Source organism: Hyalella azteca, unplaced genomic scaffold, assembly GCF_000764305.2.
Source record: "Hyalella azteca isolate HAZT.00-mixed unplaced genomic scaffold, Hazt_2.0.2 contig5826, whole genome shotgun sequence".
Lineage (NCBI taxonomy): Eukaryota > Metazoa > Arthropoda > Malacostraca > Amphipoda > Hyalellidae > Hyalella > Hyalella azteca.
In genome coordinates this window covers 564,552-590,949 of record NW_025936006.1, presented here as the reverse complement: position 1 = coordinate 590,949, position 26,398 = coordinate 564,552, and the positions used below count along the sequence as shown (strand labels likewise).

The 26,398-nt window shown below is 41.0% G+C and overlaps 1 protein-coding gene across 1 annotated transcript in view; it reads left to right on the top strand.

Moving 5' to 3' along the window:
- Positions 1-25,856, top strand: part of LOC108676308 — a 70,990-nt gene extending 45,134 nt beyond the window's left edge. Inside the window, exons 2-24 of the mRNA XM_018164367.1 lie at positions 1,486-2,580; positions 3,031-3,152; positions 3,601-3,674; positions 3,980-4,081; positions 4,382-4,537; positions 6,029-6,126; positions 7,213-7,520; positions 8,309-8,600; positions 9,050-9,232; positions 9,751-9,904; positions 10,496-10,667; positions 11,270-11,479; positions 14,152-14,396; positions 14,713-14,889; positions 16,147-16,344; positions 16,886-17,009; positions 17,185-17,380; positions 17,857-17,875; positions 17,946-17,957; positions 18,215-18,327; positions 18,711-18,838; positions 19,261-19,340; positions 20,696-25,856. Of these exons, the coding sequence (XP_018019856.1) occupies positions 1,950-2,580; positions 3,031-3,152; positions 3,601-3,674; positions 3,980-4,081; positions 4,382-4,537; positions 6,029-6,126; positions 7,213-7,520; positions 8,309-8,600; positions 9,050-9,232; positions 9,751-9,904; positions 10,496-10,667; positions 11,270-11,479; positions 14,152-14,396; positions 14,713-14,889; positions 16,147-16,344; positions 16,886-17,009; positions 17,185-17,380; positions 17,857-17,875; positions 17,946-17,957; positions 18,215-18,327; positions 18,711-18,838; positions 19,261-19,340; positions 20,696-21,203 (4,302 nt within the window). The 5' untranslated portion in view covers positions 1,486-1,949 and the 3' untranslated portion in view covers positions 21,204-25,856. The remainder of the gene's footprint in view (positions 1-1,485; positions 2,581-3,030; positions 3,153-3,600; positions 3,675-3,979; positions 4,082-4,381; positions 4,538-6,028; positions 6,127-7,212; positions 7,521-8,308; positions 8,601-9,049; positions 9,233-9,750; positions 9,905-10,495; positions 10,668-11,269; positions 11,480-14,151; positions 14,397-14,712; positions 14,890-16,146; positions 16,345-16,885; positions 17,010-17,184; positions 17,381-17,856; positions 17,876-17,945; positions 17,958-18,214; positions 18,328-18,710; positions 18,839-19,260; positions 19,341-20,695) is intronic.
- The last annotated feature ends 542 nt before the right edge of the window (positions 25,857-26,398 follow it).

Genomic DNA, 26,398 nt, shown 5'->3' with positions numbered 1-26,398 from the left:
TTTCGCGTAACACTGCCTAATGCTTCACTGTCTGTCCGTTATAATTCATAACTAATTTGTTCTCAAATTCCTGTTAATGACTCGATAGGTTGAACTTAACTGCTCCCAAAATTTCTATTTATATGGTCGTTTCCTTTTCTATACTTCGCTCCGATGATAAAACCTGTTTAAATTCAGTGCAATATTTCACCCATTGTTTCATTATTCTGTGAGTGAATGGCTCAGTCAATTCATCAAGAATGAGATCAAACTGCATTGATCGCTTGCCTGCGCGCCAGTGTGCGCGTGGTCTCATCTGGTCATGCAAGATAACCTCAGCGCGGACCGGTCAAAAGCCATTTTTAGCGCATTTTCTCATTTATGGAAAAAATGCACTATTGTGCTCGCCATGTCCGTCTGTCTGTCTGTCCGTCCGTCCGTCTGTCCGCCCGTCCGTGACCTCAAGTTTTCGTCGACGAGAAAATGCGCTCTCTGTCACTCACTTCAGTGAGTACTGAGTTACATTTTTTAATGTAAATCACTGATCTAATCGTAAAATAATGTCGCACTATTTACCTTCATTGAATAATTGTCTACACTGGGTGTGGCTTATTTGCTGTCAACATTTGTGTCTGCGCAAAGAGATTCTCCAACAGCGTCAAAGGAAAACAATAACAATTAAAGGCAAAGAAAACTTCGTAAATCGACTATATCACGAAGTAAAATTATGAACATGGCAGCTGCTGTAATGTACGTTATTTTCAGTTCTTCTGAAGTCAATTTGTGAAAATATTCATGCTTGATTTATCGATGTACAGGAATTTATTTATCAGCTTCCATTTCCCTGTTATGGCATGTTTAATCCTCAATCATAGCCACGCAGACTCCATATTGTCGTTAAACTAGCAAGACTTTGCAGCATGTTTCGCACGCTGCTGTCATTATTCGAACTCGTAAATCTTTCTCTGTTTGCTTGGGCGTGACTGAAGGCTGATGGCCATGTTGGCTCCGGCTGACCGCGTGTAATACATCGGCCACCTGAAGATCGCTCTCGTGTTTTAAAACTAGGAGGCGACTGAGCTTAGGTTGCAGGAAATTATGATATCGACCTGATGTGAAGAGTGGCTTCAGGTTGGACGATCTTCGGTCTTAAGAGTTGCCAAAGTCTCGCGGAATTTGTGGCTATCTTAGATATTGGGTCTTACATAAGAGCTGCCACTGGCTTTACTTTCGATGTGCATGCTTGCAATCGCTGAATAATATTGGTTTACCTTCGATTCTTTGAGACCGCATCTGTTTCAGCGAAGCCTTTTACTGCTACTATTTTTTTCTGTCAGGCGTTTGGTGTTACATTTTTGAGAATTATTCTATTCGATAGAACTTCGAAGCCTTTCTTTATAAAAGTGTTTTAGTCATGTATACAGTATTAAATCTGGAAAAAGATTTTCATGATTGTTTATAAATATATAAAAAATGGTGTTATTGATTTTTTTATCTCTATTGCAGTGGGAGCAAAAGGGATACGTACGCCGCCGTGGTACTGATAAGAAGCCTCCACTCACCAGCACATGCACGCATCTCTTCCTTCGTGTGCATTCCATCAGTATCAGAGGGTAACTGCGGCTAACTCTCACAAGCAAGCGGATTTTCAACGACTCCTCTCGAAGACGAGTGAAGGAGGAACGCCGTATAGGAGAATAATCTTCCTGCGATGTTAAGGACTGCCATCACTCCGTGACTCCATGATCTGTGCAAGCACTTAAATCGGTCATCAACTTCCTGGACTTGGCAGCTGCATTCAATGCGATCTCAGCACTCGCAGGGAACCGTTTGCGTCCTTCTATTTTTCATCTCAACGCTGTCCTTTGAAGAGACCACAAAAATTCTTTCTTCATGTCTTTGAAATGGCATAAGAATTTTATGGAATTGAAGGCCAGGATTGTTCATCATTGATTCAGGACGGCAACAGGATGCCCAGTTATGACTCAGCAAATTTTAAGACGCTCTCCGCGGCGCAGAATGTGCCAAGGAAAACCAATGCCTTCTTCGCTGCTCAGCCGATGCTTTTTGACAAAAAAGGTCGTCCGGCGAGAACAGATTACTGTTCCTTTGATGAAAATGCCAATGCTTTGGCCTCGAATAAATTCCTTGAAGGAACCTCAGACTTGAGCGACGAATTTATTGGTCCAATGGGCTGCGTAACTCACATTAGGAATGTCGAGCGACCAACGCCAACAGGCGACCTTGACCATGACAAGAGGTCATTATATTCATTAACGGGAACACCTAATTACTTTAATGTAAATAATACTTCAATTCCTCTCAGTCATGCCACGAACTGCGGACCCGACATGACACCTCACAGGAACCAAGATGCTACTGCAGTGACGTCCAGCTCCTCGCTCTGGTGGCAGCCGTTGTCCGTGCCGTGCCATCAACAAAAGCCCGTAATTTCCATCGGTAATTTTAAGACCCACCGCAAGAAGGTGCGGCGACGTAATCATGGGAGCTGCTGGTGGTTGTGGTGGTACGTGTGGCTGCTGGTGGTGCTGCTGTTGGACGTCCAGATGGTCTACGCCTCTACCTGTTTAGGCATCAATCGTGAGTATTAGAAATGCACGGGCGAGATCACGGTCATGATTTACGTGGTGCAAAGTCTGGATTGAGTCGACCTAATATCTTCACTCCTTCTTAGTCATGAAGTACTAAGACTACGTAGTACTCTTAGTAAGCCGCCATCTTCGTGTGAATTGAGATTTTATTATTATAATATTACCATCATTATTATTATATTACCCCGCCCTGTTATTATATTACCAACATTTATTAGCTTTCTGCTACATATACATTCAGCATTTCTAGAGCAGGAGCTTAGTCTTTAAAACCATAAATATAAGACTAAAACCATAAAACCATAAGACTTATAAAAATATAAAACCATAAAAAATTGAAGAACCATATGCAAAATAAAAACTAGAAATGTTCTGATATTCTATCCTTTACTCCACTACTCGCAAGTATTATCACCTGCCCTATTTTGCACATATCCAGCCCCAGCTCCCAAGAAGTATATATTCGACGCAAAAACACAAGTGCAACTGCAGCTCTCGCTCGCTACGTCGGAGCGCCTCTCCCAGCGCCTCGCCACAGCCATCTTCAGGATACTCCTCAGCGTGCGTAATGCTAGCCTCTAATTGCTCATATGTTATCCTCCACCTGCTCATGTGTTATCCTCTAATTGCTCATATGTTATCCTCCACCTGCTCATGTGTTATCCTCTAATTGCTCATGTGTTATCCTCTAATTGCTCATGTGTTATCCTCCACCTGCTCATGTGTTATCCTCTAATTGCTCATGTGTTATCCTCCACCTGTTCATGTGCTATCCTCTACCTGTTCCAAGTTGAGGATGTTTAGTAGTCATGTCTACAATGTGCGTGTAGTATTGTTACCTGTAGTGATGTCTACAATACGCGTGTAGTATTGTTACCTGTAGTGATGTCTACAATACGCGTGTAGTATTGTTACCTGTAGTGATGTCTACAATGTGCGTATAGTATTGTTACCTGTACTGCTGTCTACAATAATCACTTAGTATTCTCACGTGATGTTGCCCTGACAGGAGAAGGTTGGCTACCAGAACGTAACACAAGTGAAGTACGAGAACTGGAGCGACGCCTCGCACTTCAACAGAGAGTGAGTTGTCCCTTACAGCTATTAATATAGTTTAGATTACGGCGTAACAAATTCAGCAGTTCAGCATATTTTTGAGCAAAACTCAAAAAGTAAAAATTTTAATCTCGGTTTTCTCACGTCCATTAATACAAAAAGTTGATTGAATATGCTACAAAAAATAATGTTAATTATGAACCGTGTGTAGTGTATAGGTGTGGTATAGGCATACGACATAAGTTTGTGGTTCATATGCATACATCGCATATGTCTATGTGTCTCAACCTTTACTATAGCGGTAATAAGGAATGTAAATTTTAATATTTCAGTAATCTGTCGATGATCAACCTGGAGGTGTGGATCCCGCCAGGATCTTTCGTCAACCTGGGACCGACGACCGTCAACTGCGGATCTCAGGGCTCCGGCGGCAGGTCAGAAACGACGTGAAATTTAGTATAAATGGAAATTCTTTGTATTCTCATAAAAATTTATCGAATTTACATCTTAAGGCACTAAAATTTACCTGAATATGTTTGCATTTACATCAAAACTCCTGACATTGACACAAAGCTGTTCGCATTCACATCAAAACTCTTCACCGCAGACTTTTCTACCTTCACGTCAAAACTATACACCTTCACATCAAAACTCATGTCATTCACCGCACACTCTTCTTTCTATTCACATCAAAACCCTTACCATGAACCCTGCCATGTTGCCCTGGCCCCCAGGTTCGGCTGGTACGTACGCAACGACAGCGACTTCAGCAGCCACGACCTCATAACGGACCACTGGCGCTCCTTCAGGAACCCTGCCGTCACGAGGCTCTTCGCGCTCCAGCCGCACGAGGAGGAGAGACTGCTCGACTACACGCATATCAATCACGAGTGAGTCAGGGTGACCCACTAATGTATTTCGGGGATAAATGTTAAGAATGTACATGTGTACATATTTGTCATCCTCGAGTGGGTCACGGTGACCCACTAGTGTATTTCGGGGATTAATGTTAAGAATGTACATGTGTACACATTTGTCATCCACGAGTGGGTCAGGGTGATCCGCTGGTGTATTTTTATGATAAATTTTCCTGGTAGTGTACATGTGTACGCACTCATCAACTGGGAGTGGGTCAGGGGTTATGGAATTGTGTTAACATGATGTGTTAACAGGAATTGAGGCGATACATGCATGATGCGTTACATGATGCTTTATAATATTTACATGCCCACACTCAAGCCACGAGTGAGTCCTAATGCCGACTATTTACTGTGGAATATTTCTTACTCATATATTTCGAAATTAACTTAATAATTAGAATATGATTTTGCAATATTCGGAATATCACAAGCATTACACTTGAGTGATTTACAAATTTGAAGTAATTGTTGAAGTAAAATGATGGCCAAAATAATCCACACAAATTATTCACTTCCTAAATAACTGCTATAAATACTAAGCCTTCCGCAAATTTTAAATTCACCTTTCCATTCATTCGGACGTGAAATAGTCAGGCTGCACCGAGCAGCTATAGCTTCAAATTCCGGTCACTGGCGCGGTGACCAAACGAAACATTTGGTTGACGGTCCGCTGTTGAAGGACGATTTACTGTAACGACGATGAGCGTCGTAGCCTCTCTTGTGGAAATTACGGCTGCCGCGATCAGGGAATGTTCTAGGGTAACGTCCTGGGATCGTCTTCGTTGCTCTAGATACTTTGCACGTCATGGTAGTATCCAGCCCTAGAGTTGTTTTTATCAAAAATCGTTAAAATTTCGAAACTTCATTAACATTTCATTGACGGCTTTAATACCAGTCTAAACCAACCATTCATAGTTGAAAAATTGCTGCTACGGGCAATTAGGTAGCTACGTGTAATTGGATCGCTACGTGTACTTGGGCTGCTACGTGTACTTGGACCGCTACGTGTACTTGGGCCGCTACGTGTACTTGGGCCGCTACATGTACTTGGGCCGCCACATGTACTCAGGCCACTACGTGTACTTGGGCCGCTACGTGTACTTGGGCCGCTACGTGTACTTGGGCCGCCACGTGTACGTGGGCCGCTACGTGTACTTGAGCCGCTACGTGTACCTAGGCTGCTACGTGTACTTGGGCCGCCACGTGTACGTGGGCCGCTACGTGTACTTGGGCCGCTACGTGTACTTGGGCCGCCACGTGTACTTGAGCCGCTAAAGCAAGCTGTGATACTGTAGTACGGCCCCTGGTGACGCCTGCAGTTGTGCACGAGGCGTTGTGTCGGTGTGGCCGCGATATTTCACGACTGATACTTCCTGTCTCCTGTCACTGTTTCCTTAAATATGTTGTGTATGTTCCTCGTGTTATTACTTTTCTCTCACTTATTTTATGTTCGTTCCTCAGGTATTTCTGCAGAAGTCCCAAGTGCAAGTCAGGAATCTTCACGCCCCCAGAATGCGAGAGTCGCAGCGACTGCGCAATGCTCTTCGTGGGCAAGTTCAGTGAGTGACTCAGTAGATCTTAGGTCTCAGTAGATCTTAGGTTTCAGTAGATCATAGGTCTCAGTGGATCTTAGGACTCAGTAGATCATAGGTCTCGGTGGATCTTAGGACTCAGTAGATCATATGTCTCGGTGGATCTTAGGACTCAGTAGATCATAGGTCTCAGTGGATCTTAGGACTCAGTAGATCTTTGGCATCAGTAGATCTTAAGACTCGATAGATCTTAGGACTCAGTAGATCTTTGGCCTCAGTAGATCTTGGTCTCAGTAGATCTTAGGTCTCATAGGTCTCAGTGGATCTTAGGTCTCAGTAGATCTTAGGTCTCAGTAGATCTTAGGTCTCAGTAGATCTTAGGTCTCAGTAGACCTTAGGTCTCAGTAGGTCTTAGGTCTCAGTAGATCTTAGGATCTTAGGTCTCAGTAGATCCTTTAACATAGGATTTCATCTACGCCATAGGGCGTAGGACATCATCGCTATGAGTGCATTGCTTGATTGTTTCCATACTGGAAATTATGTAAAGTCTAATTGACAAAATCTAATTTTTCCGCTCCAATACAATTCTTAGTGCGGACACACAAAATCTCCATAGTTGCTTCTGTCCTACTAACGCCTCTATTTTTTTATGTAAGTTTGCAAACTATGAATTTGTATTAGAATTCAATCAAATAAGTCTAGCTGTGATCACAGTTTGTTATCGGTATACAAATAAAGGAATAAAATAATAAGCATTTCGTTGGCAATGTCCAGTCGGCGGGAACATGAAAACTGCTGCGTATTTTGCGCCGCTAAAAAAACAATAACTGATCTTTGAGAAAAATTAAGAACCTAGATTTTTTAAATATTCTTTTAATATGAAGTCTGTGAAGTTCTGATACGAATAGCGTTGAAATTAAATACGTTAGCAGTGACAAATTATCGAAATTCGTTGCAGTGACAAATTATAACGTATTGTGACGTTACTAACGATGCGTTGTGCGTGGCAGACTTGTCTTCGCTTCTGATACGAATAGCGTTGAAATTAATTACGTTAGCAGTGACAAATTACATTGTATTGTGACGTTACTAACGCTGCGTCGTGCGTTGCAGACTCGTCTTCGTTCCTGGAGCAACAAGTGGTGAGCCAGCGGCTGCTGGTGCGCATCGCCTGGATTGGCCCAAACCTCACGCCGCACTTCATCAGGAACTTCAGGCCCAGCGACAAGGGCCTCATGTTCTTCAGCTGGTGGCCTGGGACGCTGTCCACCCTCAGGAACGTCCTGCCCGTGTCATTCCCGTCATGTGTCAGTAACGATGATGGCTCGCACGACGCTGACTTCAGCTGCAAGTATGAGCTGCACACGCTCGAGAAGCATGTCTGGGTCAGCATTAGGGAGACCGCGGCCATCGCGTATCAGGTGTGTTGCGAGGTGGCACACAGTGTCTTATAGTGTGTCTTGTGTTTGGTGTGTCATGTCTTATAGTGTGTTTTGTGTGCCGTGTCTTGTGCGTGGTGTGCCATGTTTTTTGTGGCATGTTGACTGGTGGTCTTGTTGTTTCCGGCGAGTCTTGTCTCATGTGACATGTGCTTTGAGTGAGTCACGTTAGTATTATTTTTCTATTTATTTTGGCATAATATTTTTCGTGTTGAGTGTGCGTGTCACACCTGCTGTGAGTCAAACATGCACTAGTTATGGTTTGACCTTACAATTGTACCTAAAGTATGACACTGTATGATTGTAATGTGTTGTGTGTCACGTGTTGGCTTGTGAACGACATGTGTTCCAGATATATGTGGGTTTGTATTTACATGATGTGAGTCATGTGTGTTCAGTCTCATATCAAATAGATGAACCAGAAATACTGTATATTGGTTGGTTAAGTCATGTTTAAAATGATAAATCCGTACCAGTTTAATCCTGGTAAGGTTTGCCTTTCATACAACTAGTCTTACGTAAGTTTTATAACGGTAAGAATGAGCAAACGGCCGAGCGCTTGCATCAAAACATCAGGTATAAGCTTAACCATATTGCATGCATTCATCAATAATAAGTGGAAGATCTGTATCAAATTATATCATGTAGACTACATTGTACATATTCATCAATAATGAGATTCGTATATTTAGGGTACCTTAGTTCTGAATACAAATGACATATTTTTCAATTAAACTTATCATTAATAAGTGAATGCTTTAACTGTTTAGACTGTGGAGCGCTTCCAGCTACGAGAACAAGACTACTACGACCTGCTCGAGCGCTACCGTCAGAGAACGGCTCCTACAACGCAGGACCTGCAGCCCCTGCAGTCGTACCAGGAGGGCTGGGATGACGATATTGTGGCGCAGGTGGCGTGTGAGTGGCTCAGGGAGGTGGACAAGGAGACCAACCTCAGCACCTTCACTCCCATGCACAACAACAAGAAGCCAGAGATCTGGATAGGCGGCATCTTCCCTATCAGCGAGGGGGCGCGATACTCCTGCAAGGAGCTGGTCTATGGTGCGTCGTCAGCGTGATAAATATATTATAATTTATTATCTGATAGATTACTTCGTAATTTCTTTGTAAATAAATGAAAATAAATTTATTTTTAATTGTTGTCTATATCCTGTCATGAACAAGTAAATTATGTCTATATCCTGTCATGAACAAGTAAAGAAGGTGAAATTATCTATATTTTTGGGTAAACTTTCCTGGTTCGTAATCATAAATTGTAAATGATTTTTCTGAGCGTTATGCAAAGCAATTGACAAATTGTATTTTTACTGAAAATCCGGCTGTAATTTTTTGCGACGAATTTGAGTCAATGTTATACATGCTTATGTTTCTTAATTCAGCTGCTTGACTAACTGTAATTAGAAACTTGTTGCTGACCGTTCATATACCCCGCGCCCTCTGAAATAATTTTTTCGACATCATTCTGCATGGTTTCTTCACTGATATTTCAGCTGCGATGATGGCGGTGAAGCGCATCAACGACAACCCCAGCATCCTGAACGACTACGAGTTCAAGTTGATCTCACGCGACGGCGCCTGCAGCAGCGAGAAGGTCTTGGGTCTCTTCATCGACTTCGTGACCAAGAGCTCGCAGGACTACAACCGACACTTCAACCAGATGGCCGGCATACTGGGTGCGTGGTACACTTCAACCAGATGGCCGGCATACTGGGTGCGTGGTACACTTCAACCAGATGGCCGGCATACTGGGTGGGTGGTACACTTCAACCAGATGGCCGGCATACTGGGTGGGTGGGCACCCCGAGCTGCTGCTGCTCATTATTGTCAGTGTACAACTGGTGATCGGTGCAGTGCATCACAGAAACCAATAATTTAGGAGCAAAGAAACTGTCAAGTAAATTCTTCATGTAGTCGTCGGAACGTTCCAGGGACAAGTTTCATCATGTACAATTAATAAAAACAGATAGAAATAAAAATTATAAATAGCAATCTCTGCGTATTTTTATTTTGAAAAAGTAGGGGACTTCTTCAGACTAGTTGCCCCGTCTCACTGTGAATGTGTTTTGGTACCTCGCTCATTTTTATGAACGGTCAGCTAGGTAACCTTGGGTACCTCGAGTTAATTTTTACTTTCTCATTACTAGCACTAATCTTTAATGAATTTGGCTTGATTAAGTAGATTCTTGAGCAGGACCGGCGTGCTCTGACACGGTCGAGCCTCTGGCGGGAGTTGTCCGCCACTTCCACACGGTCATCATCTCGTACGCTGCTGAGGGCGCCATCTTCAACGATGAGGTCAAGTACCCATACTTCTTCCGCACCATCCCGGAGAACATAATCTTCAGGTGAAACATGTTTGTACATTACGGCTGTTTTAACGTGATTCTTTTCTGGCGTTAAGGAAAACATCTTCCTGCAGATTTCTGAACTCACAGCATGACCTGCGTGAGCGTCCTGACAGATTTTGCTGACGCTCTTGCAAGGACAACTTCGAGGGAAAAGCGTCATAAAATACGTCGCTAACACCGCTGCGAATTTTGTTGAAAATAGGGAAATAGTTTTTACTAGCCGAAAATCGACAAGTTTCTTCAGTAGCATCTTAGAACTACTATATAAAACTCAAATATTATAAAAGCGATTCAAAATTTATTTCGCATGCATTATAAATTACTCGTGCACCAACCTAAGTGCGCCTGAACTAGCGACTGATGTAAAATTCCTCTTTTTCCCCTCGTATTTACATGCACTACCGCACATACGTCTCAGCCAATAACTGACGTTAAATCCATATTTTTGTACTCTTGCATTTACAGGTACGTGTACCTGAACCATTGTCTGACATTGTATGCTTCTTTTTACCACTCTTGCACTTACAGGTACGTGTACCTGAACCATTATCTGACATTATATGCTTTTTACCACTCTTGCACTTACAGGTACGTGTACCTGAACCTGTTCAAGATGAACAACTGGAAGAGGATCGCGTCGCTGACGCAGACCGGTAACAAGTACAGCGAGTACCTGACCAGCCTGCTGGACACCTTACAACCCGAAGGCGTTTTCCTGGACAACCACAAGTTCTCGGGGGAGGCCACCGACATGGCTAAGGTGAGCTGGCCATTATGTCCTTCACCATTCATTAACTTAAATAGACCAAGACCCTTCAGAACATTAATGTCTACATATAATAAATAAGGTAAGAAGAGCAAATACCTCATCATTATCCAATTCCTCTTGTTTTACTTTCTTCACCTGGAGTATAGCAGGTAATGAAAATGAATTTGATCGACTCGTCGATCTATAATCCAATTAACATGCTTTTATCCTCAAACTCTGCATGACAAAGATATTAAAAGTGAAGCGGGAGTATCGTAAAATATAAGGAAATTCAACCCTTTTATTAGAGGGCAATTTTCTGCGAGAGTATATATTGAATTTGTGAAAGAAACACTTTTTAATTTCATTTACTTAATGTAAAATTTCTCCTACGAGGAGAAAACTTTTTTCCGTCGTGTCTTCTTTGGTACCCGCCGCGGTGGTCGCTCATCCGTTGAAGTTTGACTACGTCGCTCATTCTTATACGCAATTACAGAGAAGAATCAATCCTTTGAAATCCTATTAAGGATTGTAAGAGAATCCATTTGGATCTTTTCACATAATCCTTCAGATACTCATAAGGATTTTGTGTAATGCTGCGCCTGATGTTACAGTACCTAACTCGGCTCAAGGACCACAACTTCCGCATCATCATCGGCGACTTCTATGACGGCATCGCGCGCAAGGTGATGTGCGAGGCGTACCATCAGAACATGACCGCTCGGCATGGTTATGTGTGGTTCCTACCGCGCTGGTTCACCAAGGAATGGTACCTGCGCAACGAAACTGGCGCCGTCAAATGCTCTGTCAGGCAAATCATGGAGGTACGGGTGAAATATTAGAATTGAATGCTCAATCTATAATTAAAGGTCTCTATGTTTGTATGAAATGGTTTTACAAGCCGCAATACCCGTGTACTAAGTCACCTTTTACCATGTACTTGAACTGTTAAGAGAACTCGGTTGGTCCCTGTCCCAAACGGTTTTTTACCACGTTTTTCTTAGCTCGCTTTCGTGTCCGTCTGTCTGTCTGTCTGTCTGTCTGTTTGTGATGATCAAATCTTGCAATCGATATTTCACCAACTTTCCCGCTAGCTAGCGCTCTGAAACTTTTAGGGAAGCTCAGCTCCCGATGACAATACATTAAACAATAATTTGTTGCACGTTTCCAGGCGTATTTATCACTATTATAAACAAATTAATTTTCGAAGTGGAAATTTGTTTTCCTTTAATCGATCGCAGCGCCATTCCCCCTAAAGCGGCGATTTTCAGAACTAACAAACGCGGTTAATTCTCGCACGTGTGACGGACATTAACATTTGAGAACGCGCGGAGTGAAACGACTATACTGTATGGACTTTATAAATTTTTGTTTGAACCGTTGAAATAAATAAACCATAAGCTAAATTTATAAGTACTTAGAAAAGTTGTGTTGTTCTTATTCTTTATAAAAAGGAAATTGAAATTTCGATTGCAAGATTTGATCAGCTCAAGCATACAAACTAACATAAAACTAAAAAGTAGAATATAAAATGTATAAAAAAAATTTTAAAGACCACGTTTTTCATGTGGACTAAAAAGTAGAAAATAATTTTTCGGCTGCTACTGATCTCTGTTTGCTTTCATTCTCTTGGTCTTTTGTATTTCAGTTAAAATATTTTACAACATCTAAAACAAAAAACGTGGGGCGCATCTTCATTTAGGCATGCCTTAATTTCAATTTTGAATTCAACCACTATTTCGAATTTCTCTATCACTATTCGTTACTCCATATACCTTTGATTTGATAGTGAGCTATTTAGTGGTGAACTATTTAGATACTTAATGCATTTTCTTTTCAAATGTCTTAATATGCCTCTTAAATTGATAAGATATAGTCCACGCGTTCATTTAAAATTCTCAAAATTTGATTCTTTTAAAATTTTCACATACCCTGACCTGCGTAAAGGCCCGTTCACACTAGGGGCAACACCCGAGAATCAAGTGCCTCAAAGCGCATGCAGAGGCGCTTTGCAGCCTCTGCATGCGCTTCTTGACCGATTGACGAGCTAGCGATTGACAGGGGCCATGCCTCATGCAACACAAGCGCGGCGCTTAGTAGATAGCTAAAAGAATTGATATCAATTGTATGCTTAAATCGCAAATTAACTAAGAATTTAAATTAAATTAAAAATTTAAATCAAATTAAAAATGTAAATTAATTAATTAAAGAAATTCAATTCGTTCTATGGTTTCAATGTATTAATTTGTGACTCTAGATTCTACGAACTGACGATGGAGCTGGTCTCCGAAACGTTTTCTATAAAGATATGAATTTTTGTGGATTATTCTTTGCTTTTAAATTCTTAGTTAGTAGATAGCTGTCTGTGGTCTAGTAAGGTTGATTGTGTACGCTGGTCCGGCACACCAAATGTCGACTAAAACACCACTCTCGTTTGGAGTCACTCTAGTAGAGAGCCTAATTGATCTTTATAGAGAAAATGAATGCTTATGGAGTGTTCGGTCAAAGGAGTACAAAAATCGAAATGCAAATGATGTAAGTTATTTTTACATGACGTGTTTAGTTTATGTTATTTTAGCAACTCCTGACAATTTGTGCATTGCCGTTTAGCAATTTCAAAGGATGATATAATATTGGTACGAAAATTGGAACTTTTTATTTAAGAATAGACTATATTTTTCATAAACTGTATCTTTTGAATGTGCTAATTCTCTAATTATGATGCCTATGCTAAATTCTCGTTTACAACTGGCATAGTGCGAAGAATGACGGACCGCAGCACACCCGACAACAATGGCCCACAGCTCAAATTCGGCTACATCCATGCTCATTGACGTCTAGGTGGCAACTAGTGTTAAAAGCGCGCGGTCTCAAACTACCAAGTACAAAAGTAGTGTGAACGGTTGTGCGCGGTGAGGCACTGCAGCAAACGACTCAAAGCGCATGTCGTTGCCACTAGTGTAAACGGGCCTTTATTCGTGATTCATATCTTTACTTGCTTGAATTACTTATACACATTTCAAACTACCTATATTGGATTAAACATGATAAATCAATATACCAACAGTAAATAACAAAATTTGCTCAAATCAGATATATCAGCAATACACCTATCAAATGTTCAATGAACCATCATATTCATCATATCAAGTAATCACCAAACAATTAAATACATATGCGCCCCACGTTTTTCGTTTAGATGTTGTAAAATATTTTAACTGAAATACAAAAGACCAAGAGAATGAAAGCAAACAGAGATCAGTAGCTGCCGAAAAATTATTTTCTACTTTTTAGTCCACATGAAAAACGTGGTCTTTAAAAATTTTTTTATACATTTTATAGCAGATTGCCTGCGCGATCAATTTCTTTGATATAGGCTCTTACATACAATGAGGCTGTTACCATCGCCTGGTAATTCGATTTTACATACACCGAGGCTGTTACCATCGCTTGTTACTTCACTCTTACACACAATGAGACTCGTACCCTGTACTAGGCCCTAGACGGCCACCTGTCCCTGGGCTACGCATACTTCGCGTCTGACGACACCGTCTACCACGAGAACATCACCGTACGGCAGTGGCGGGAGGAGTTGAGTAAAACCTTCGGGCTGATGGACCGCATCCCCGACTACGCGGGCTACACTTACGACGCCGTCTGGACCTACGCATTCGCGCTCGACAAACTCCTCGCGGAGAACCTTACGCATTACGCAGACCTGCACAGCATCGGCACAAACCAGTGAGTGCGGTCAATTTTACGTGATAACTTAGTACAGAATTCACTTGTTTACTGTTGATGACTCATTAATTCACCATAGATTCATTTATCCGTTATTGACGCCTCATTTAGTCACTATTGATTATTTTTTAAATCGATAAAATGTTTGATAATCATGAATTGATCCTGGTTTGGGATAATAATGATCAAGTTCTACTGCAGAAAAATTTGGCATCAACGCGAAAGGAATGAACAAAACGGGCTTCATTTGGCGGTCCAGAAAATTGCTCATGGCCGTAACCGAAATGTAAATATTACAGCTTGCTATATTTGGCAGGCGTTACGTGGAGATATTGCGGCAGACGAACTTCAGCGGTGTGTCGGGGAACCTGAACTTCAATGGCGGCGGTTCGAGCAAGAAGGTAGCGGTTCACCTCATGCAGGTTCGCCTCGAGGAGAACCAGATGGTCTACAAGCGTGTGGGGGGCTACGAACCTGAAGGCGACGTGGGCCGGTGGGTCATAATCATAATCATTGTCATTATTATTATGATAATGGGGTTAAAAACTTTTCTCACTTCAATAGACACTTTAATTTGAATTTCCGTTCCTATACTATATTTAGTCATCAACTATGAGAATTAATAATAATAAGTATTAATAATAATAAATAAAAATAGTAACTGTATCTGCATCGAAGCTTAGGCCATTAGGCCTGTCGCCAAATCTTAACATTGCAGAATTTTCACAGCTGCTGCGGGTCTCGAACACGCAACTCACTGTTCCAGTAAGTGCTAAAAAAATAGCTAAATCGATAGACTACCTTGCCGATTTCGATCAGAATCTTACATGGTCGGCTGATGGTTTCGAACCCATACCTCATGCTTAAATTTTGGCGCTCGAACTGTAATGGCTCGGCCACCTTGCCGAGCGATTAAAGTTAAAGATCCCTTCAAACCCATATATCACTTAGAAGATGGGACTCCCATATTACTCGTCTTAAAATAAATAAAAATATGATAATTCTTGCGTCTTTCAAATTAAAGTATATTCAAATAACTAATCGGCTGCTAGGTGGAACATATTGGCGATGTCTACCATCCATCTTTTTACCCAGGAATATTCGATTTTCGAATTCGAAACTCGGGAAACGATTTTCTATTAACAATTGAAAAAGAAAATTAGCCATAGATAAATTGAAATGCGCATGACAGAACAAATTGACGAGTTATTCGAATTCATTTTTTTTTAATTCTGCATTAGGCGTCCGCAAACAACAGTATCCAAAGGGATTAATTATCAAATTTCGAAGAATATTCCAAATTTGTCAGATAAAGCTGCGGTATCAACAATACCAAGGAGTATATCCGTCAGACTTTCGGGACAGTTTGAAAATTTGACTTCATTCGAAAACTTAGTCTAGCAAGGCGTCTGGCAACATGCGATGCGGAACTTCAGGAAGCAAATCTTCAACATCAAAGAGCAAATGCAGCTCTGCGCGGTCAGGGGAAGAAAGTACTACTTTCTTCTACTACTACTTTAATACGGATTTACGGATTGAAAAATCAATGGCAATTTCGATCCAATTTTTCCCTCCAATCCTTTCCTATTCTCCACTAAGTACGAGTTTCCAGGAGGCGGTAATATCCCGATTCGCTAAGCATAGATTTGCTCCCATGCAAATAGGCTGGCAACTTGTAATTCTACAATAAACTCGTAAATTTTTTCCTTTCTGAAGAACTATGAATAATTGTTCGTTATTTGTGTGCCAGTTTGAAGATAGTGGAGCCCATCGTGTGGCTGACTGAGGGAGGGGTGGTGCCCAGCGATGGCTCCACGCTCTGCTGGCTCTCCTTCATCAGCGAGCCACTCGACATAACATGCGAGGCCGCCATCGTCATGGTCATGTTCACGGGCTTCGGCATCTTTGCCGCCATCCTCGTCGTGCTCTTCATCGTCTACAAGAGGAGGTTAGTATGGATATTTTTGTGATCATTCTTTACTCGTTTCGTTCGAAACTCGTATCCTGAGAAACGATTGGAAGGGCTTTCATTTTTTTCGTTATGCTTGCTACTAAAATAATACAGTGACTTGTGTCAGTAATGCTACAACGCTGTCTTCAAGGGACATTTATTTATATTCGTTTTATTATACTCAGTTTCGATTCTAAAGTTGAAAAAGTAAATTAATGAAATCCGTGGCCGCATTCATGCCAGTTGAAACCCGCTCGTTCGCTGCAGAAAACTTGACATTTCCTACACTTTCCTAAATGGGTCACACTTTATTCAAATAGCGATGCAATTTACGCTCTTGTGTGGGCCATCCTGACCCAGTTTGGCGCAGCAAAACGGTGTACCAGGGCTATGTCAGTTCTCTCAAGCTCGTGCGGTGAGAGTAAGAATGTGTGTATTTGGACAATATTACCCATTGATTTTTCCAAGTGTAATACAACTTCGCGTCGCAAGCCTGCTCCTTGTTTCCATGGCCTGAACTTGTCCTCTGACGCCGCAGGATCGAGAAGCTGCGAGCGCCGCTGCTGTGGCCAAAGCTTCAAGAGTGCGAGATTCCGCGCGAGAAAATCGTCATGAACCGCACCATCGGACAGGGGCAGTTCGGCACCGTCTACGGCGGGGAGGTGGGCGGGTGGTGAAGTCTGGGGGGTTTTCTTTCAACCTTCTATTGCCCAAGAGAAAGCAGTTCGCTTGGAAATAACTAAATTTTTTATTAGTTTTGACCAATACTCGGAAAATGTATGTATTTTTATAAAAGTTGTTACCAAGAATTTTTGGTGATGAAGTTTCAACGAACAGGTGGAGAACTCAGACGGCGTGTGGGTGGCTGCAGCCATCAAGACTCTCAAGGTTGGCTCGACGGACGAGGACAAACTTGACTTCCTAGAGGAGGCCAAAGTCATGAGGATGTTCGACCATCCGAACATAGTGAAACTCCTCGCCCTGTGCTGCGACAAGCAACCTATACTCATGGTTATGGAGTTCATGCTACATGGTAAGACTTTAGTGATGGTCTTGGAGTGCATGGTTGAGGTCATGGTCATGCTTATGGTTATGGAGATTATGCTGCATGGTTACTTCGAGCTAATTCTTTAGACTGCGTGGTTATTACCATCGTCACACTCGTGGTCAGTGAGTTCTTTGTCATGTTAATGCATAGTCATGTTCACATTGTACAGACTACGGTTTTCGAAGAATGCTTTACCAGGCCTCTCGCGGGGCCAAACGCCCCAATGATCTTTAACCCCAATGACGGTCTTTGCCCCATCACGACCCTTTAATGACCCTCTAATGGCCCCCGTTGACTTTTATCTGTTCCTGGCGCCCCATTAACCCTCCGATGACCCTCTATGCCTACATGGCCCTTAGTAACTCCTCAATGACCTCTAATGACCTGAAGGTGTATCTGTATACCCTATAACCCTCCATGACCCCTTAATGACTCTCTATGACCCCCCAATAACCCCCCAGGTGACCTGAAGGTGTTCCTGTAGACCCTATAACACTCCATGACCCCTTAATGTTAGTGTGCGTGTTGTATAGTGATGTGGTACGAAGAAATATGTTCATAGGTAATGCATGGAAAGTAAATTGTATTGCTATGTCTATAGGTAATAATGTGCTTGTTGCGCAGTGCTGTGGTGTCTGCAGAGAGTAGGTATTTAAATACTGTAACAACTCAAATAAAATTCAAAACATTAGTGATTTTGCACCGACACTGCTTAATCTGAATCATTTGTTTCTCATCAAAACTCCGCTTAATAACTGAAGATCTCCGGGAATTAATATTTATGCTCAACCAGGACGTGACAATTTTGCGTCCTCTCAGGGACGTGGCGTGCCGCAATTGTCTCGTCAGGGACGACTTGGTTGTGAAGCTCAGCGACTTCGGCATGGCACGTCAGATCTACCACAGCAACTACTATAGGTTCAACCGCAAAGGTGAGCACGCGATATCATCACGTGCTCACAAAGCTTCGGGTAATGGCTTTCGGGTAATCCAGCTTTATGCTTGATTACAATCTGTAGGGGTTTAAAAATCTTCATGGGATTATCAGACGTGTGTTTATGGCCAATTGCATGCTGCGATGTATGATTTTTGAACAATTAAACACAAGTAATTTGTATGTTTTTTTTTGCAGCTAATACGCATCCAAGTACAAATATTGGCTGGTAGTTACGCAGGTTTTAAGAGCAGATTTTAAAGACTTGGGTGCTCTGAGTGACGGTTGATTAAGACTTGAGTGCTCTGAGTGACGGTTGAGTAAGACTCAAGAATGCTTTAAGTGATAATCATTGATTATCAATAATCCCGTCGCGTGCAGCCATGTTGCCGGTGCGGTGGATGGCGCCAGAGAGCCTCGAGGACGGCCTCTTCACGACGGCGTCGGACGTGTGGTCGTATGGCGTGCTGCTCTACGAGATCATCACTTACGCTAACTGCCCCTTCCATGTCAGAATTACTCTTAAAGAATGATCAATAACACACATTTTTGTTTTGAGGATTTTATTTTTTTAGGAATTTAAGATCATTACTTTCAGTAACTGCCTCTTTCATATCTAACTACAGATACAGAAAAACTCAATAATACGCATTATTGTTTTTTGGAATATGTCTTTCATCTATTGGTGATCTTTTATATTTATGTTTAGTGATTCATTAACACTGTAATCTTATACAGTTTTAATTATTATCAATGAGAATTAAATTTCATTACCGATTTTTTGTCATACTGGTTCACTAACATTGACCGGCTTGAGTACCGGATAAGCAGTGACTTAGGAAACAGTTGTTATCGTAACTTAATAACATATATGTGACCAGAAGGTCATATATATGTTAGTAACAATGCTGAATATAGTTTTATTTGCCAGGACTTGTCTAGCAGCCAGGTGGTCGAGAGCGTGAAGAGAGGCAACACCATCCCAATACCCATCGATGCTTCCACAGGAGTGTGAGTGGCAAGCGTCTAATAGAGCCGCACGCATGCTTAGGATAACACAAAGTTCCCTAATTCGAGTTCTTGTCTAGCTCAGTTCAAAAAGTTTTCAGTCAAGTTCTATTTACAGTTCTGGACACGCGGTGCTAGGTAGTTTAGTTTGACAGTTCAAAGTTTTTTCATTATTTTCGTTTAGGAGCACTTTTATCATTTATTTTCTTCAAGATTATAATTTTTTTGAACCATGTTTGTCTGTTCTCTTCGTATATGTTAAATGTACCTACATTCTAACGAAAGTAACCCTTTCATGAAAAGCTCAGTTAAGTTCACGGCTCTAAATCGTCAAGTCTCTGCGTGTGTATGGTGACATCATACAACAATATTTACATTTTTTCAAAATGAGATAAAACAGGAAATCTTGATGTTTTCAAAGGGTGCTCAACAATGAACTGACAATGGCAATGCATTGCAAGTTCTTGGTTTTAGTTACTGAACATTTGAAAAAATTGGCCTTCAGTACAAAACACTTGAAGTCTGTGAAGTTCTCCCTCGGTTGGAGGTTAATGATAACGCAATCAAATTATCTGCTCGTGTATGTGGTATCTGACGACCGCTTGTGCGTCCAGCCGTGACACTGATTTATATAAGTTCACATTTAACACTGATTTGCTCAAGTTTCTTTGGTATGACCATTTCATGCCCAAATTTTTTGATGGAAGTGTTCGCCATGTTCATCGCAAAATGCACCACTGTTTTCTGAATAGACTTTCAAGTGTGAATGCAAGAAGTGTATCTTCGAAGACGTGTCTAAACGAAAAAAAAATAGAATTCCTTTAAGGATCACAAATGATCCTGATGATTTTTGGCTTTATGTATGCCAAGCACATTTATGGTTACTTGAGCGAAAGAATACGAGGTTAGATTCTCGTTTCGATCTTATTGAAATGTTAATTCTTAAATAATTTTAATGTCCGTGGACTAACGAGTCCTCTTGTATTTGGCTGCTCTTTGGCTCAAAATTTTCGACAGGGGTACACAAATCTTTATCCGGTTTTATCCATCGTTTGTGAGGAGTTTTCATTAAACCCATTTTAACCTGACGAGGACATAATATTCCGTGATTCTACGAGTGGTTCTCATGTAGTTGCTAATGTTCTAGGCTGAAGCATTTGCAGCGCAAGCCGATCCTTCTGTCTAGTGAAGTGCCCTTGCGCGGTATTCTCATGAACACAACATGAACTGAACATACGGTTTTTTCTAAAATAAATTTCATGGTCGCTATTGTCATCAGCATGATCGATTTAGTGTTGAACAATTCACATTGTTATTTCCCCTGTAAGCTAGCGTAATGTACGTATTGTTGCGAGCAGGAAGTCTCTACTTCAGTGGTGTTGGCGGAAGGACCCCGACCAGCGCATCACGTTTGGCCACATCATCAAAATCCTCACCGAAAACCCAACGATGTTGTCCCCTTGCCTGGACGTGCCGAGCGCCTCCGTGGAGAAGACGGATGACGGACACTCTGGTCCAAATTTCCGTAAAATGTCAGGTCCGGGTCGTCCCATTGCCAGTGGGAGCAGCAACATCCGCCCTCGCACCACCTCCCCTTGCGACTCCCTGTCAGGAGTGCACGGCGCGACTCCCGTGAGTCCGTTGATGGAAACCGAGGCTGAAAATGGAGAATTCAAGTCCGTATCTTCGCAACCCTTTTACAAAATTTCCAACCTGGACAACGGGCATAGGCAGAGAAGCGCTCCTGCCTTAGAACCTCTCCTGCCTAATAATAACTTTGTAACTCGGTACGCCCTCATACAGAGAACCAGGTCTCCAGACCTCGCGTCCTTGGAGCGCTCGCCCACTGAACTGTCCGCCGTCTGAGCGTTTAATGAATTCCACCCGTGCGGACGGAGCTGGGTGCAGACTTAAGACTGTGTGGTACTGAGCATGAACTCTCAATAGGGCTCTCTTGGCAGTCCTACGTTCTAGGTACTCATACAATTTGTCAGACATTGTAAGTAAAATTACTCTTATTAAGTTATTCAAGTTACTAAGTGACACAAGTCTCAGTTATAAGCAACTCTGACCGGTTTTTCAGTAACGCTTATACATTCGGCGAACTATTCCGGACAAATTATCTCTGCAAGCTCGTCCGAATGAGATTCCTATCACGAAGAATCAAATGACTATAAAATAAATTGGGTATGAAGCACTCGTGAACAAGCAAGCCTAAAGCAACTAATGCTGATGTGAGTTCAGAGTTCTAAAGTATTTATTAACAATTTCCCTACGCGATCAATTTTATTTCTCTTCTTCAGCCGAATCGGTTCATAAAATGTGGATTAACAGTGAAATTTTACCAAGCTTGATCAAGGTTCACGTGTCACCATTGATGACTCGTATTTTTTATAACACCTAATGAGGGTCTAGCAAGCGAGAAGTTGAAGGGAAATTGAAATGAAGTTCGCTTATCCAGTTGAGAAGGTGTGCGTTGAAACTTCCTTTTTCTTGTACATTGAGCTGCGAAACGAGGCTCTTGATAAGACCTTGTATTACGTTGCACTAAGTAATTTCTCTGTTCAGCAATACATGTAATAATGTGTGGTTTGTATTCATGTTCTGTGTAGCGCTTGTGCTAAACATGTTCTGGCGCTAGGGCAGCTTCGCCTGTGCTTATAACTCGTTCAGCTTTTGGCTTAATGAAAGGGATTCTTTCAGTTTACTTAGTCTGTGCAATAATTTATTGTGTTAGTGAATGAAAGAAACATCCGAAGAGCAACTCCTAAGAATAGTTGAAGAGCAACTCCTTAAAGGCACTATTCCCTGTGCAGTTTCTAAGACATTTCCTCACATATGGAAGGGGGGTGGCATGTGGTTAACATAACCATGGTTGCAGCAACGAGATTCGGGGTAAGGGAACCGCTGAGATAATAACTATATTGATAGATATAGTTATTATTTATAACTATATCTATTAACTATAGTTAATACATTTTATATTAACTAACTATAACTATATTAATAGATGATTTTCCATTATGAAAGAATTCCCAGCTATTTTACATGGGGAGTTTATATAGATAAGTTAGTGATCAATTTATGCCTGTCAACGTAATACCTCAACATGCCTGGAAGTTATTGACAGAAACTGTAGTGTTTTAGATGATATTTCCCTCCGGTGCTTCTGTGACAGACCGACGGACCTTCAAGTCCCGAGTCTGTCATATCCATTCTAGTCTGCGGTGCAAAAATTCAGCTCGAACCCTAGCGCGATTGTGACCGTTTCCTGCCAGATAGCAATTGTTTTCATACAGAATCGTTGATGTAGTTAAATAACTCCCATCGAGCTATTTTTGTTACTTGTGGACGCAACAATTAGGAGGCCATCTGCGTATTTGTAGTAATTGTTTTAGAGTAACGTTCAATTTTGTGTGTGATGTTCATTAGATGTAATTTGGAAATGAATTTGTGGTTCGTGTTTTATTGACGATATTTTGTGCTTGTAACCAAAGACGCTGAACGATGCTCTACTGAGAACGTTCTCCGCCGGCCTCGGCCTCTTTATGTCAATTCTCAACTGCTGATGAATCTATTCTATTAATCGTGGACTCATTTATTCAAGTAATTCAAACCGTATTAAATATTTTATACATGATGTAAATTTTCTGTAGAACAAATGATCTGTTTTGAACTGTGTAATCAAAAGCTCGACGATACCGAAGATGGTCTCATGGCAGTCATAGTTCGCATGTATAATTCTCTAGTTCTAAGAAGCGTTATTTTTGTAATTTTACTATATCAAATCGCTCAACCAGGAGTCGTAAAGGTTTAATTTACATATTGAATCGCTGTCGTTCTGTTAAGAATCGTGGAGAAAACTTGTGCCACGCAACCGAATAGTTTTTACACTCTTGAGTTCTTCGGTTATGACCGAGGCACATTACGCTCTTCTTCTAATATGACGGTATATATTAACTCCGTGAGCTTCATGATCTACAGCACAGACTTATTTCTGACTTTTTACCGGAGCTAGAGTGGATATGTGTTAAATTATTTTATACGTGGCCGGATTTAGCCGTCACCACCCAGCAGTCATGCGGCATTTTAAACCGTAATGCCTTCAAATTTTTGGCCTATCAATTTTGCCTGGTGGATCTACGTTATCGCAGTCATTTTTGATTCAATGATTATGCTTAGTTGTCCGCTCAGAGGACTGCAAACAAAGAAATTTGTTGAAATAATGCCTTAGGGTCTCGTGGGAGATTTGTAATATTGAAGCGTGCAATAAAATGGTCGATTAGTTGAGCATGGTTCGGTGCCTATTGTGGTTGGGTTTTCTCCAAATTTGTATGTATATATACAAAATGAAAAACGTGCGAACTTTCTGTTATGCACTGCACTATTTTTATGATGTAACTAATATTTCCTAATCTCTACTGTTAACTAGGTGAATTAGATTTATTCTTCGTGAGTTTTCATTCAATGCACGTAACGAATTCTCGTTGCGTACACTAATCTAATGGCTAATATAAGTAATGAATTGGAAACATTGTGACATTTTTCATTAAGTTTAAAGTCATTAATGTCACCTTTTCTTGAACGCGAAGTTTAGAATGCTGTTCACGCACGATATGCTCACGTTTGAAACATGCCAAGTTAAGTGTCGCCTGTGAACATTCTGGACTGCGTTCCGTGTACTGCTGTGTACTGTGATGGCTACTTGTACAGTTTCTGTACAAGTAGCCATCAGATTATTAAGCGTTGCTGTTAGGTTTGAGGACTTGCCGCTGCAAATAATATTCTAAACGCGCATGAGTCCTCCGCGTAAAGAACTAATATTTGCGTAGGGAACTTTTAAATTTTATTTAAAGCTGATGGAAACACTTTCAAATTCCGTCAGGTCGACTTGTCATATTGTAGATTAATTTTTTCAATTGACGAACGGTGCTGGAATAGGTCATTATTAGCACTCGCTGCTCACACGACCCGAAACTGTGCCAGACTTTTCATTTAAGTACAACAATTTCTAGAAGTACAATCTAATATATTTCTTGTTGAAGACGTAACACTACGTAGCATTACCGACTTGGTAGCAGTGATTAATTACATGTAATTAAGGTCGAATAATAAAATACTTTTTACCGAATTAGACTCCGCAAAGTGTCTTACCTACGAGATTAGGTCTATAGTTCATAGCGTAGTCTGGGTCCCGTACTCGACAGTTATTAGGTTGGTCGTCGGTTTCATGATGATTGCCAGGCCGGGTCTACTCTGGCCCGTTAGGGTCTATGTGGCCCGCTAGGGTCACAGTAAACGTCTATTTTTTCGCCTGATGGACCTACAATGATGGTTAACTTATTGAAAAATTAGTTGGTGGTTAACCTACGGTGTCATAATTTTTGATTCTACAATACCTGGACTCTGGCTTGCGTCCGGCATTTATAATGCGACGTGAAGCTAAATAAGATAACGTTTGGCAGGACTCACCTCAATACTTGCTTTCATTTCATTTTGTTTTCTGATCATGCTGCATTGTTGAAATTATTTTGTTAGGTTTATGTCGCAGGATTTGGTGATATTCTTCTCATTATTATTGGAAAGATTTATGCTGCCCGTAGATAGTTCAGAAAAAGTTTAGTGTGCACTTCTAGTGCCAATTGCTTGGTGCTGTTATAATTAATAATAAATGGAGTGTCTGCCAAGGCCATGTGTTGTATGGTGCCGCATGAAAAGTGAATTAGTGTTCCAATATTTTGCATAAAACATATAAATCAAAATACGTTTATTGTGCTCCAGCTGGGCGCAACGTATCGCTCAAGTAAATATATGTTATTTTCGTAAAATTGTGTAGTATTTTTTCGATGTTCCACGATATTTTTGTGTTTTAATTAGACATGATTTTTATAAACATTTCACATTTTCATACTCGGTACGTATTTGCACTGAGGTGAAACTATATTTATTAAAATAATATATAGTTATCGCAATATTTTTAGGTAGATGTGCGAAACAGAAGGTGTCAGGATGCCGGTATCGTTGTGATTTTTGTATATTATAACTTCCACTATGTAGGAAAAAAAGCGGCAACCACACTCGATGTGAAGCGATCTTCAGGAGATAGGCAAGTGGAAAAATGTGTGGGATTTATTACTTTAATTGTATGTGAATTGATATCACTTAAAATCTACAATTAACTAAAAAAATATGGAGATCAGTGTTGTTTCGTGACTGAAAAATAACTTAGTATGTATGATCGATCTATTGATCTGGTGTAAACCGGTGAAGATATCCGGATATTTCGGATTCTCGTGTGTGTTTGTAGACGCAGTGCTAGTGTCAGGTGTGCAGCTTCTTTCCATTGTCATTGCGTTGTGCAGTGTATTCATTTGCTCAAAAGTGTGTAGAGGTAGTCGAATACAGTCGGTATACAGCATAATAATCGAAATGATTGTGGTGCTTTAAAACTCGTGTAACAAATGCGTCTACGTTTAGAAACCTCTGCTCTGAGTTTTTATTATAAAATTATTGACCGTGTTTTTTCATTTATTTTTCCTAAAGAAGGAACGTTCACTGTCGGAAAAACTACGGTTCCAGTACGGTTGAGGATATTAGCAAATAATGAATTTGAGATAGTCGCAACTCATTGTTCTCGTATTCAAGGAAGATTTTTTGCTACGTTATTTTCTAGCTTATCCTAAAATGCACATTAGAACATTCCGACTGAATTTCATTTGTATAGATTGCGAATTGACGAGATGAACGTGCTTCAGTTGAACAAACTACTCATTTTCCCGTTTTGATTTATAAATGTGGAGCGACCAATTTGGGGAAAAATACGTATTATAGTGTATTGGGCATTTAAGCGAATAGATTGAAGATAATTAGGAATAACTGGAATTCGATGGAACTGGATGTGCTCTAGCGCTCTAGATGACAAGTTTTATTTATCGTTGGCAACTTGGCAATTGCTTGCGTATCGGCCTGCGATGATGCTCACTCACTTTTGTCGGTGTGAGAATATGCTTTAGGTTCTAAATTTTAAAAGTTTATTATTTCATTCCTAAATTGAAAGGTGA